At 44.3% G+C, this 14,143-nt stretch overlaps 2 protein-coding genes across 2 annotated transcripts; both read left to right on the forward strand.

Annotated features, from left to right (window-relative positions):
• Positions 1-8,980: 8,980 nt before the first annotated feature.
• LOC132044173 (NADH-ubiquinone oxidoreductase chain 3) lies at positions 8,981-10,845 on the forward strand. Its single transcript, XM_059434665.1, has one exon. It carries the CDS (start codon positions 10,489-10,491, stop codon positions 10,843-10,845), a length of 357 nt encoding a protein of 118 aa, XP_059290648.1. The 5' UTR covers positions 8,981-10,488.
• A 48-nt stretch (positions 10,846-10,893) lies between these two features.
• On the forward strand, positions 10,894-13,613 carry LOC132044172 (small ribosomal subunit protein uS12m). Its single transcript, XM_059434664.1, has one exon. It carries the CDS (start codon positions 10,894-10,896, stop codon positions 11,269-11,271), a length of 378 nt encoding a protein of 125 aa, XP_059290647.1. The 3' UTR covers positions 11,272-13,613.
• The last annotated feature ends 530 nt before the right edge of the window (positions 13,614-14,143 follow it).

Consider the following 14,143-nt stretch of genomic DNA (forward strand, 5'->3'; position numbering starts at 1 on the left):
GCGGGTTCCCCACTGGAAGGGGGACAGGAGACGGCCATCTCAAGGCACATCACGACCTACAGGCAACACCGGCGAGACCTGGGAAAGCAACCCGATTGGGTGTCAGAGGATCCATAGTACCTGCAGCCTCCCGGACTTCATATTCATTGGAAAGCGAGGGGAAGGGATCTCTTTTCTGCAACGGAAAAAAAAGGGAGCAGATTTGACTCGGCACAACCTAACGATACATCCAATACCAATGATCTGTGCCTAGAATGCGTTGCTAGATCTCTGCTATAGAAAGCTATACAGGCAACAACGAACGCGCTTTGACCCCGGGCTTCCCTTTCATTCCTTCAGCTTCAGATAGGTGAATCAATGGGCTCATTTCCTTTCTTTCTCTCGTCAACTGGGGAAAGGTTCCTCTTTGCTTTGATTCGATAGTTGGAACTCTTTGTATATAGGTTATGCCTAGGGCAAGACCCTTAGGAGAGATAAGGAAGGTATTAAGAAAAGGAATCCGGTCTTTGACGATCCAGTCTTAGCTAGCAAGTGTATGGACTCATACTTTGAGGACTCCCTAGTGTGCCAGATAGCTACTTTTGTCCCGTTTAAGCTGAAGCATAAGAATGACGGATTTGTGTCCAGCGTGTGATCACAGCCGGTACCGCATTTCTTTTTTCTTGGGGGGGCCCTGTGTAAGGGCGGACGGGAATGCCTACCCCTCTAAATCAGTCTTCCTCCGCCCGAATCGGAATCAAAGTAGTATCCACCTTCTTCCTTTGCCGGTATCCTAAGATCGATCTCTTGACTAAGTCATTTCACACGTTGCACTGAGAACAAGGGACTGATCCCGTACCGTGCTACTGCCTTGACCTAGGATTCTTTTCCTCACATCGGATTCTGAACTGAAAAACGGAAGCTTTCAAGGAAGGAGATTCTAAGACATCACATTCTGTGGCAAAGAGCCCATTCGATGGCATCCGCGCCCGCTTGAATTTCACTTTCACTCTTGGATAGCTATAGCTACGGGGCTTTTCTGGCTTGAACGGGAAGAAATCCATGAGAGGAAAACGACTTCTTTTAGAAAACTGACTTACTTAGTTCAACAAAAGGTCTTGACCAACAAAAAGAGCTTTTTCCACCAGTCTTTTAGGCCGGGCACCTTCTTTCTCTTCATTTCATTTCAGGAAGAAGAAGAAAGGCGAAGTTCTTCTATCCAGTTGAGGATGAATTACAGTTCCACATCCAGCAAGGAAGACAAGCAAAGGCATAAATTGGATTCCCGGCTGACTCTTCTTCTTTGAAGCATTCAGAGAGAATCAAGATTGGCTTAGTCGGATCTTGCCAGGCAATTGCCTTTTTTCCACAAGAGATTGCTCTCCTCCGAGGCTTGAGAGCTTATTCCCTTCTTGTTCACCTTTCTTTTTCTTTACTTATTTTCTTTATTGAATGATTGGCTCAATAGCTTTCTTCCTTCAATTAGAAAAGGGGCTAATGGAAACTCAGGAGCTTCACTCAGAGCTATTAAGCTCTTTGGGGGAAGTCAGAAGTTCTTCCACTCGGAATTGCATAAGAGAAGAAAGCTCCACAGAAGACTCCGAAGGAGTAGGAATTGGCTCACTAGGTTCTTCAACTAAAAAGTAGTCAACTCGCAAAACTCCTTACTACAATCCTCCTTCGATGCCTACTTACTTAGGTCTAGCTGACCCAGCTTGAAGTCTACCAACCCCTTTCAAGTCGGGAATGCCACATCAGTCTGATATTCTAATATGTTGACTTGCACCCAGGCCTAGCTCTCTGTGGTGGGGCGGTCTCGCTAGGTGAGATAATGAGACCAAAGCATGAAAAATCGGCTGCCTGCGAAATCAAGAGGAAAGCTTTGGCTGTTTGCTTTAGCAACGACGGTAAAGGGCAGGTTCTGTAGTCAACTGCACTTGGTCACTTCCTGCTCTGTCGGGTCATTTGATCTTCTCAGTTCCACTCGGGCATACTCTTTCATAGGCTCGACACAGGTTGTGACGTCGGGTCCTCTCTTCTCTTCATGAATCTCAGTTGGAAGCCCCCATTTTCATCAGACATCCAATGAAGTAGGAGCTCGCTCCCTACCTAGCGGTACTTCCATGGCTTGCCTCTCGAGGTCCTGTTTGAAAGGCAGTTGCGAGAACCTGTCTGGATTGAGTGGTCCTTTCTCGGGCAGCTACTGAGACATAGGTTGGCCCGAGCTTCCCTTGGCATACCTTCGTTACCATTACTAAGAAAAGTAAGTAGGAATTTGTCCCAGATAAACTACTGATCTAGCTCTTTCGCATCGAGGAAAACCCCTATTTCCTCTTTCAGGTTAGGCGCCCTTTGCTCGAACGAAAGAGGGGTCTTTGCCGGGACCGATGCTAGTAGTTAGATTCAATATTCAAAAAGTCTTAAATAGAAGCCAAATCCATGAGAGAGAATCCTTCGAAGCCAATCCAGAGGCCGATAAAGATCGAAGGAATCGCTAACTTCCCGCTTCGGAATAAGTGTGATAAACGTTGAATTTCTCGATTTGAGGATCTGACCTGCTTTTAAGAAACTTCAATAGCTTTATTAATGTGTGAGGCCACATCCTTTGACAGAAGGCAGCCGGGAAGTCGTCGGGACCTGGGGCTTTATTCAGATTCTCATTCTTCAAAACTTCTTCAAACGTGATCTCCCGTCTAAGCCACGGATTGTCCTCCGCGTCCATTTTTGGGTGCATTGGCCATCATCTCGATTCATCATTTTTTTGTTGTAGGCAGCAGCGCTAATACGTAATCTCCCATCAGCGGTATGGGTAGCAGCTACTATCAGTACGCCAGTCTAAGGCTGTTCGTAGAGGTAGGTCGTAGAGATCTATGAAGGGCTATCTTTAGCATAAATAGCATGGTTAATTATAGAATAGCGTGATGGCCGTAAGAAGATCATAAATAAGGTAAATAGTCTGGAGTGGATGTCTAGATCAGGGTGTCGGCATCACACATATAGCATGTGTGCCGTGAGTGAGAGGGTGGTCGTAGATCAGCCCTCAGCTCTTCTTTCGAAATTCTCGAAGATGATGACTTATCGGCTTGAGGCTTCTTTTCTTTTCAAGCTGAGTAGAAATTTCATAAGAGAAGAAAAGTTCACAGAAGGTTCTTCAATAGTATGCCCGGTTCACGAGGTTCTACCACTGCAGGGCCCAGTTGCCATTCTCCCATTACTCAAGTCGTCCAAGGGACAGGACCCCCGCACTGTAAAAAGTTTCCTTTTTATACAACTCATGATATCTTTCTTCTGTGCATATCTCGGTTTTAATAACTTCTGGGTTTATACCAAATCGACCGTAGAGAGAGTTCATTAGTATCTTGTAGATATATACCATAGCTGCATCATCCTTTATCTTTGCTTCTTGTCTTCTAGCGAAGATGTCTGATACAAAGCCTTCGAAAGGACTCTTCTTTTTCTCATACAAGCAGCCCCTTTCCAACCAGTCAAGTGGCTTTCCGCTCCTCGGCTTGAGCCGAGTGGGGTGGGGTTTGATCTTTTGCTGCTCCCATTGACCACAGAGGCATGCGAGAGAAAGCGCTGAACAATGATTCAATGATTGAAGAGGCTTTGACAAGACCTCGGCATTCTCGCTTATGTTATTAAGACTCACTTGTCTTCCGGGGCTTGGGCCTACTACCAGAGATCCCATTAATATGGTAGGCCTTGATGATCTCCGAGATTTCTTCTTATGATAAACCAAAGGGGTCGGGCCAACTTCCCAAACACTTGCTTTACATTCACGTCTCAGTCTATGCGACTGTCCCTAAGGAGGGGTTTCCATTGGCTTGCATTGATTTGAAACTACTACTATACTAAACCGGCTGAAAGAGCGTAGTTTTGACCTAAATTCCTTACATGACAGGTTCCTCTCCTTCGCGGGATAGGGCACATTCCATTCCGCCATAACCACGCTTTAAAACTCGATCCAGCTCTCAAACTATATGATCCTCGTCACCAGTCAGCTAATACTGATAGTTGTCCTCCTACGGACCTTTGCCTTCCCTCCGTTTCCACAATAAGAAGAAAAAGCTGCATTTTTCCTGAATATGAATATGAACTACGACAAGGAAAATCAATCCTTAGAAAGACAAACATTGGATTGTTTTTGTGTAACATATCCCTTTTTTTCTTTGTCTATTGACTGAGTTCCCCTTTTTTGTTTGCCTTTTCCAATATGTGAGATGTGGGGATGAAGCTCCGAAGCAGGAGCTAGCCTTCAAAGGCGGGCGGAACTTCACTCTTTTTTAGGAGAGCTGCCTACGTACCTTCTCTTTTCAGCAAAAAAAGAATCAAGTCCCACGTAGTTCACAGTTAATCAGTTAAATAGATCGCGTTTAAAAACCAAATAGACTGTTTAGGAGGTATGCGACTTGGACGACGAAAGAGGGCTAGAGCGTGGGTCAGGGTCAGATACGGAGGGGCAGAGAGAATGCTTCCCGATCACTCTCTCAGAGAGAGAGAGAGCTATTGTACAAGGAAGCTACGTACACATTTTCGAACGGAAAGCGAGATCTTGCAACCACACCCGAAGAAGCACGCAACAAAGCTCTTTTCCTTTCTCATTGAAGTATGCAGCGAGGAATCGAAGGGATGAGACCCGATTCAATTCTGTGATTAAATCAAATTCTTCCCTTCGTTAGTTTACCCACTGTAACTGACTGTCACGTCCAACGAGAGCGTGAGCATCCCACTATTCTTTCTTCTCGTGGGGGGCATTCTACTAGCAAAGAAGACTCCTATAAGTGGTAGTACCTAGTTGGGGCTTTGTGGTATAATTCTTTGCCGAAAGAGGTCTCCGCCGACCCAACGACTTTCCGATGTGATTGACAAGCAGCGGGGCATGGAACGGAGTTTAATTCATCGCGACAGGAGTTCACCAAGTCTAAGAAAGGGCCGGTCATCCAACGAGAAGGGGTAAATCAGGTCAGCCAGCTAAGGCCCACTTTTACCTTAAAGATCAAGGTCTGTGAATGAAATGTCCTCTACTCGGTAGTAGTAGGAACAAGATGTAACTGATTCATCCGTGCCAACGAGAAGGGGGGCTTCACCTGATCACTCTGAATCCGCTGATCAGGAAGAGAGAAAGGAAGAGGTTTTTTCTTTAGATAAAGCGGAAGCTCGTTCCTGGCCTCTTTGGCAGTAGCTAATCTGAATTCGTAACCCGCCATCTTTGGGCAGGAGTCGTCAGATCTTGCCCAGGCAAAGGAGCGATCGACACTCGCTCGCAAGTTTTAAGAAGTGGTAAGCGCAAGGACAAGTTGATTCAGAAAGGGGAAGAGGAGTAGCCTAGCCCGGTTCTTTTTTGTTTTCCTTAGCGGTATAGTACGGCACATGGGAAATCACAATCAGAGAGAAGTAACGATACGATAGATCCGCAGGAAATCGCGAAGTACATGAATTCTCTATCTCTTTCCTTAGCTGAGAGAGAGGGAGCGCACTCTCGACATGCAGGCATATCTCGTTGAATCAGTCTTTTTCGCCACATCGCGTATAAGGGGAATCGAACCCCCTCCGCTGCTGGCGGGCAGATGTATAATGTACTACTTCGATCCAGCAACTTCTTAGGAGTAGGTTTTGGCTTGGGAAAACCCGTGGATGAGCGAGAATATACGAATATTTTTGTGTGAAGGTTTCCCCTTACAGTCTTTTTTGTGAAAATGAATGCGGATGGGTGTCTGCTTTCTTTGAGAATTTGGATTGTACAACCAAGAATGTGGCTGAATTCTGGGCCATCTACCGTGGCCTTATGTTGGCATGGGATTTGGGTTACAAGCAGGTCATTCTTGAAACAGATTTGGAATATTGTTTGCATGCTGTGATTCATTTGATTTCCTCTAATCACCCTCAAGCACAACTGATCCAAGCTTGCAGGAATCTTGTTCAAAGGGATTGGCAGTGCTTTTGTAAGCATACTCATAGAGAAGAGAGAAGGTAAGATCGCGGCCGACTGGTTGGCATCTGAAGCTCTGAAGCAGCCGCCGGGTTATCAACAGCTTTTGACCTGTCTGCCTGGACATAAGATACCTAAAAAAGAAGAAAGAAAAGGAAAACGTTATTGTAAATGGCACGAGAAATGGACTCACTCTACAAATAATTGTGTAAATTTCAGGAATCTGATTCAAGATTACTTGGACAAAGGTTTGTTCCGGATAGCAGACCGACCAATGGGAATCGAGACATCACCGTTTGCGGGAGCAGTAGAGATCAATATGATGTCTGCTGACTTAAGGAAGTTGTCTGACCCACAGAAAGAGTTGGAGGCGGCTGAGCACATCCCATCCCACAAGAGTCAAGCCCAGAAAGCGTGGCAAGTCATTCGCCAAGGCCATTACCAACAACAGGATTATGTTCGAGATGTCAACTTGAAATCTCGATGAATCGAGGAGAAAAGCATCTACCCTTTCGAAAAAGGATGGAATGGCGACCTGTGGTAAGAGAGCCTTTAGCACAAGAGCGAAGGATGACGACTGATTCAATTGCCCTCTCTACTCAATTGATTGAATATAGTTGCGTGAAGCAGCATAAGTGCTAACCTGATCTAAGGAAAGAGGGGGAACGTGAAAGCAAGGCTATTCCGGGGCCTCAAGCGTCTGTAGGCCTATCAGCCATGAAGTACGCATAAGCGGGAATGGGCAAAAAGGACGGTTATAAGGCATCTAGAGGACCTGTTTTCGGCTGGTCATAACCAGAACTCTTAGGTTAGGGGGGCGAGACTAGTTCATTGACCCAGACCATGGCCTGAGACCGTTGGGAGGGGGCTTGGCACACCGGGAAGGATCTTCTTAAAAAACATACTACGGCTTAGCACGCTAGGAGTGGGGGTCAAATCATTCCATAAAGATTGGAGGGAATAATGATTTTCACTATTCGCCAAAGTTGTAGATAAGAGAAGGGCTTAGCGCAAGGAAAACAAGCTAGCCAAGATTGGTAAGTCTAGAACAGAATCCAGAGGGCATGGTTTGCTAAATTTAGTAAAGTTCTTTCTGCATATGGGCTGAAGCAAACTGAGGTTGATCATTCAGTATTTGTTCGTCATATCCAAAGTGGATCTCTAATCCTTGCTGTCTATGTTGATGATATTGTGATTACAGGTAGTGAGAGGACAGGAATTGTTGACCTGAAACAGTATTTTAGTAAACACTTTTTTACCAAGGATCTTGGAAAGCTTGGATACTTGTTGGGTATTGAAGTAGCAAGATCAAAGGCGGGAATATCACTTTCTCAAAGGAAGTATGTTACAGACTTTTTAGAGCAGACTGGATTGTTGGGAGCAATGTGGATACTCCTATGGATCCGACTTTGAAATTCAGTAAGGATGATGGCCTGCTCTTTGAAAATCCAGAGAGGTATAGACGTTTGGTTGGAAAGCTTATCTATCTGACTGTAACCCGACCAGATCTAACCCTTGCTCTTGGAGTGGTTAGTCAATTCATGCAGAATCCAAGACAAGATCACTGGGAGGCTTTTTGTCCTATCTTGAGGTATCTCAAGAAAACTCCAGGCTAAAAAAGAGGGCATTCACAGGCTATTCTTTATGCGTGGGTGTGAATATCTTGACTTCTGATTCAATTGTTCGAGGAGCAGGGGGTTTAGGTTTTGTTTTGGTGAAAAGGTCTTAGGCATCTTTCGATGAGAAGGAAATAGTCTATGTCGGGAATCGGCTTCTCAGCCTAGCTAAAGAAAGTGAGGCAGCACTATTCGCTTGAAGTCAAGTGTCACTTGCTTGCACAAGCCCTTTTTGCTTGAAGCTCTCTTCCCGTGTCGATGAGGGACTATTCCCACTACGTGCTAACTAGAAAGATCATAAGAGAAGATGCCATCGAATCGGCTCTTAGAGATTGAAAGCGAGCTCCTGACTCGAGGGTGAGAATCCGTAGTTGTTCTGTTAAAGTTTCGGTAGGTGTAGGAGTTGCTGCTTTCAAGAATTAGCCCAGACCCATAAAGGATAAAGACAAAAGGCTAGATTTCACTCTTTCAAGATCGAGTTTCGAGTTTCGTACCCAGGCACGGAATCCACTTGCCAACTGATCCGAGTTTGAATTGGGGAACGAACGATCTAAGTAAGGAGGTAGCTCCAGGAAGGTAGTTCTTTGACCCAGTTCAGTGAGACCGGGGCTTAGCTCTTTGAAGCAGATGTTTAAGGAAGTTTCAAAATGCTTACTCGAAAGAGTAAGGAAGAAGAGCTGCTTTTATTTAAGCGGAATCAGAGCTCTTGGGTAAGAAGGCAGGAAGAAGTTCACACCAGGATTGAGGAAGCTGGTTTGATAGAACCAGGGTCAGCGAAAGACGATGGAAAAGGCTGCTTGTAAGCGTGATCCTCTATCCTCTCTCTTTCTATCATCAGAGAATCAATCTCGTAGCCTAGCTACGTAGCAGGCTCAGAGCCTTTTGATGGAGGAAGAACCGCGGCTATGGAATCTGCTGCTCTGGCCGCTGTTCTGTTACCCGGTCTTGGTGGTGTAGTTATAGGAGGTGCCGTAGCTTTAAACTCTTTTTTCGAGATGAGAATCATAGACTTTTTTATTGCCCAAGCAAGGGAATCCATTTGCCTTCGACCTGACTTTCTGAAATGGGATTCCGAGAAGGTGGAGTTCAGTAACCCAGTTCAGTGACCGAGGAGAGGTTGAGAAGAAGACAATGAATGGAATGGTCCGAAAGTCGCTATAGAAGATCGAATGGGTCTTAGTGAAGCTAGTCCATTAATTAGATAGATCACCTGTGCGTACGTTATCTATAATAAGAAAAAACCTGGCTCCAGGTAGCGAAAGGGAGTAGCAAAGGGGAAATTCGTTAGGAGAGAAGACCAGGATTCCCTTGGTCCTTCTAAGGACCAGCAGCATACCTGGATTTACCGTCCATCCAGAGAATACCAGTCGTCCAGCTTAGAAACCATTGAACTTGCTGCCGGAGAAGGGGAACTTCAACTAAGAAAGAATAAGAATAAGAAGAATTGCTTAAGTAAGGTAGTCGCTTCTTTTTTTCGGTATACCGCTCTGCTCGCAGAGCGAATGAACATAAGTCTTTCCAAATATGAAGAGGAAAGTGAGATTGTTGTCCGATCTTTATCGTCAAACCCCCAAATGTGCATCTTCGAGTCTTTCATCCGATCCCCAATCTCCCAGTATCAATATTTCGGCTGCTCAAGCCGGTACAGGTACAGAAGTGGCTACAACGGAGCAGCTTACCCCTGAGATGGATTTACCGATTGAACTAGATTTACCCGCCTTTTTCACCTTTTTTCTGAATTATTGAATTGAAGTTATATAAAAAATGAACTGACAAAGCGTCTGTTCACGGAGGTTGTTGTAGTTTTCGTAGTTGCAAGAATTTTCTTCGAACAATTGGGTTCGTGTTCAGTGTACCGCTCTTTTTATATATGAAATTCCAACTTTTTTTTTGAGCCCTTTTTCGTTTGTGCATCTTTCTCCCATGCTTTCCGTTGGTCAACAACCAACCAAAGTGCTCTATACTTCTTCACTACTCGTACAGGCTTGACGGAGTTAAGCTGTATTGAGGGAATCGTTTTGTCTCAATCAATCAAGAATGCCTCAACTGGATAAATTCACTTATTTCACACAATTCTTCTGGTCATGCCTTTTCCTCTTTACTTTGTATATTGGTTCTAAGTTGAATATAGAAAGACGCCTTTCCTTGCTTTATTTAATAAATCCTGCTTTTCAGGGGGTCGTTTTCTGGTTCAAGATTCTTCTATTTTTATGTTTTGTCCTACGGACTGGGGTTCTCCTTTGGCACAACTTGTATGGACTTCTTTGTCCACAGACCCTTTTTAATGTGCTCCCCTCGGAGCTAAACCTTCTCCATTACTATCTAGGCCAGTCGCATCAGGACCCGGAATGGGTGGAATATGTACATCAAGTACTAAGAACCACCCCCACCGTGTCTGCCAGCTATGAAGTCCTGGTGCGAGACTTGCTTAATACAGAGATTTCCTTTTCCACTCGAGAGCAGATTTGCTCTTTCTATCAACTAATTTTCTATGGTCGAGAGGCTCCTCAATTCTGGATTGATCCGCTGGACCTCGAGGCCATAGTCAAAGGCCACCTCGAACCAATCGAATTTTCTCCTTCCGCTCTCGGGGAGGTCTTAAAAAGTCTCTGTACCGAGAGGCATAATTCTCCGTTCTATGAAGATGTTAAGACCGCTCAAGCAGACCATTTCCAGGGCTTTTTAAAACAAAAGCAGCAAGCCCGAGTGGAAATGCAAGAAAGGCTTAACTCTCATACTGAATGGGAATTTCTCTCGAGAAGGATGACCTCCTTAGCGGAAGAAAGCAGCGCTCTCCAAGAAAGAATAAGCATTCTCGCCAGAGGGGCCCCATAATATACGCCTTTTTTGTTTTGCTATCAAGCCAGTTCCGTTCTTCGTTCCGTCGTTCCTATTTCTTGCTTTTTTTTCCGGTATGCCGCTCCGCCAGCAAGGAGCGAAAGAACCAAGTTTTCTGTGGTGATGTCAGAATTTGCACCTATTTGTATCTATTTAGTGATCAGCCCGCTAGTTTCTTTGATCCCACTCGGTCTTCCTTTTCTAGTTTCTTCCAATAGTTCGACCTATCCAGAAAAATTGTCGGCCTACGAATGTGGTTTCGATCCTTCCGGTGATGCCAGAAGTCGTTTTGATATAAGATTTTATCTTGTTTCCATTTTATTTATTATTCCTGATCCGGAAGTAACCTTTTCCTTTCCTTGGGCAGTACCTCCCAACAAGATTGATCCATTTGGATCTTGGTCCATGATGGCCTTTTTATTGATTTTGACGATTGGATCTCTCTATGAATGGAAAAGGGGTGCTTCGGATCGGGAGTAACCACTAGTGATAGGGCAAAAATAGGGGGGAAGGACAAAGGAAAGAGCGATGCCTACATTAAATCAATTGATTCGTCATGGTAGAGAAGAAAAACGGCGCACGGACCGTACTCGAGCTTTGGATCAATGTCCCCAGAAGCAAGGAGTATGCCCGCGTGTTTCAACGAGAACACCGAAAAAACCTAATTCAGCTCCACGTAAGATAGCCAAAGTACGGTTGAGCAATCGACATGATATATTTGCTCACATTCCAGGCGAAGGTCATAATTTGCAGGAACATTCTATGGTCTTAATAAGAGGAGGTAGAGTGAAAGATTCGCCAGGTGTGAAATTCCATTGTATTCGAGGAGTCAAGGATTTGCTGGGAATTCCGGATCGAAGAAGAGGCAGATCAAAATATGGTGCGGAAAAACCAAAATCGATATGAATGGAAGATGCCTCTGGAACTCCTTTTTCTCGGTAAGGATAGGTACGAAGTCACTCGACTGAAAGGAGAGGGAACAACCACAACGTTACACCCCAAAACTATACGGAGCCCTTCCGAATGACCTAGAATATAGTCTACTAGACTAGCCAAGAAAGAGTGACGTAGACTATATTCGCCCGTGGAGGTGAGTGGAGGAAGCTGTGAAGCTTCTAACTCTAATTACCAACTCGGGACTATATTAGTATAAAGCGGCATTATCCCTTTACTAAATCCTCCCTCGCTTACCACCATGAACAAGACCTTTCCCGATCAATTGGTTTTTCATTATTGTTTAAGAAAGATGGCAAATCCTACCATTGTATTTCCTTTTTTCATTTGGATCCTATCAACTTGGAGAGTGTCTAGATTAAGACACTTCTCGTATTCGGACTATCAAGATCGACTAAATGAGAGTGTGGCTGACATGGTAAAAGAACAAATCAGCCACACTTTTCTGGACCCCTTTTTTTACAAGCTTGAATTCTACTCCCAGCAGGACACACTACACAACATGTAATAAAGATTTTTATAGGAGAACAAAATGAAGCTAATTTACAGCTCTTGTCATATATCTATAATAGCTTCCAATAATGTTGAATATATAGTGAATTTTTTGCGCAAGCCGTACATATTGCGTTAACAATAATGGGGGGAGGTGGTTTTGGTTAGTTAAATAGTTGTTGTAGTTTGAGTCCTCTCGAGGACGGGCCCCTTTTTTTGGGGAAAGGATAGTGGGTAGGGCTTATCTTTCCCCCAGACTACTTTACTCACTGGAAATCATTCCACGTACAGGAACTGGGAAAAAAAAGGGCTCGAACTACAGGGATCTGATACCTGGCTTTCTTGGTATGAGAAGTTGGTTATGTAGGCTGACAACCTTTCCTAGGTTGTTTCGATCAGGCCAAATAATCGATTTGGAGTATGCCTGAGATTGCCAGAAGAACTTCCCCCTCTTGAAAACTGACTAATCAAACAAAGGGGGTCACTTTTTTTTATGAGGGTAGGGAGTTTGGGTTGGTGTGAAGTGTACCGCACTTTGGGTACAAGATCGGAAATTCCATTCTCTTTTTTACCATCTAAAATCGAAGAAAAGAAAGAAGGGCGAGAAAAACAAATAAAGAGCTAACTTTCTTTAAACTTTCTTTATTATTATGTAAGATTAGAAGGTGCAAAATGAATCGGCGCAGGAGCTGCTACAATTGCTTCAGCGGGAGCTGCTGCCGGTATTGGAAATGTTTTCAGTTCCAACATTCTGTTGCGAGAAATCATTCATTGGCAAAAGATTTTTTGGGTTATGCTATTTTGGGATTTGCTTTAACCGAAGCTATTGCCTTGTTTTCCTTAATGATGGCCTTCTTAATCCTCCTTGTCTTTTAGAAAAAAAAAGAAAAGAGTGGAAGCGGGCTAGTCCCCGAAAATCCCCGGTACTTTAGCGTTGGGGACAAGTAAGATTATTATCTGGTTTATCCGCCATCGTTATCACAAATTGAATATCCTGTTAATGTGCCAGCCCTAGCCCGTCTTGCTCTTCCAATTCCATTTCGAGAGTCATCATAGCTCTTTTGGACTTATACATGCAGCACCCTTTTCTCTTTCGGCATAGACCCTTCTTCCTCCTTGCGATGCAAAGGCAATGTCAGGGAGGGCGAGAGAAGGGGAGCACGTATGGGTGGTATGAAAGCCATAAGCGGAGGCATGGGTCTTTCTCACGAAGATGCGAAGCCTAGAGATGAGTCTATTCCAAATTGACAGAAAAATCTGGGGTAGGAGGCTTGATGACAGGTGATAAGGTGAGGAAAAGCGAAGTCAAGCCTGACCTAAGAAAAGACTGGTTCTCAACCACAGCAGAATGAGGTTTTTTCCTTTACCGATACCTATTTTTGCCTCTTTCTTCCGGAAACTTACGAGATGCTATTTTTCCGGGGAGTCCGACTCTTCAATCGAAAAAAAGACGGTCGTGTGCGAGTCGGCTGGGAAAACACAAGCTTAACACGTCTTTCTTTATCTTTTTCATATCTGAATGTCTTTGTCGAGTTGGTTGGCATCATTCGCTCCTTTCTGTCTTTTCATTGTCCGCCTCCGCCCGAACAGATACGCACTAACCCACCTGAAATAAGGTAAAAGCCTTCTTTCCAACCCTTTGTACGAGACTCCTTTCTTCGTACAAATGCTCGTAGGCGAAAGAGACCTTCCTTTGCTCCTGTCGGCGGGATCAGCCAGTGTCCCCGTGTGTAAGGCCCTTTCCTGAAAGAGGTCGAATAGTTCCTGTCCCATTCATACTACTGTTGGCTTATGTGCTATGTCTAGCGGCTGGTGAATCCTACCCAGTATCGGAATTGGATTGGATATTTCCTCGGTTTCCGAGAAGGGTTTTAATGGCGACCGGACTCCTCTTCTCTGGAAGTCTAATGGTTTGGGGGACGTCGATTCCCTGGATTTTCTGGCTTCCCTTTCCCTTCAACCAGCCACTCTTTTAGTTCCCAAAATATATATAATCCAGAATCCTTTTAAGCGCCTTATCACGAAAGTGACCAAGCAAGCAGATGATGATGGTTCAGCCGGTAAGCTAGCAAGCTTACGAAATGAAGGAAGAGGAGACCCTTCTATTATAAGTTGAAAGCGAAGTCGATAGTCCTCGTATTGGTAATTATTATACGCTAAAAGTCTATATAAGATATAGAAGGCAAAATAGGAGAAAATCAAATAAATAAAGAAAAAGAAGAAGGCCCTCTCCTTAGAGTCAAGTGGCTTTCAGCTCCTCTATATTATTATTAATGTTGGCTGTGTAAGGGTGTGTCTATTTTCTTTCTCTTAACTCAGAAGTTCTTTTTTT

The sequence above is a fragment of the Lycium ferocissimum genome, unplaced genomic scaffold, assembly GCF_029784015.1.
Source record: "Lycium ferocissimum isolate CSIRO_LF1 unplaced genomic scaffold, AGI_CSIRO_Lferr_CH_V1 ctg3776, whole genome shotgun sequence".
Classification (NCBI taxonomy): domain Eukaryota; kingdom Viridiplantae; phylum Streptophyta; class Magnoliopsida; order Solanales; family Solanaceae; genus Lycium; species Lycium ferocissimum.

What these genes read in the sequence shown, in the direction of transcription:
- LOC132044173 (XM_059434665.1), top strand. Translation starts at nt 10,489, where the DNA reads ATGTCAGAATTTGCACCTATTTGTATCTATTTAGTGATCAGCCCGCTA.
- LOC132044172 (XM_059434664.1), top strand. Translation starts at nt 10,894, where the DNA reads ATGCCTACATTAAATCAATTGATTCGTCATGGTAGAGAAGAAAAACGG.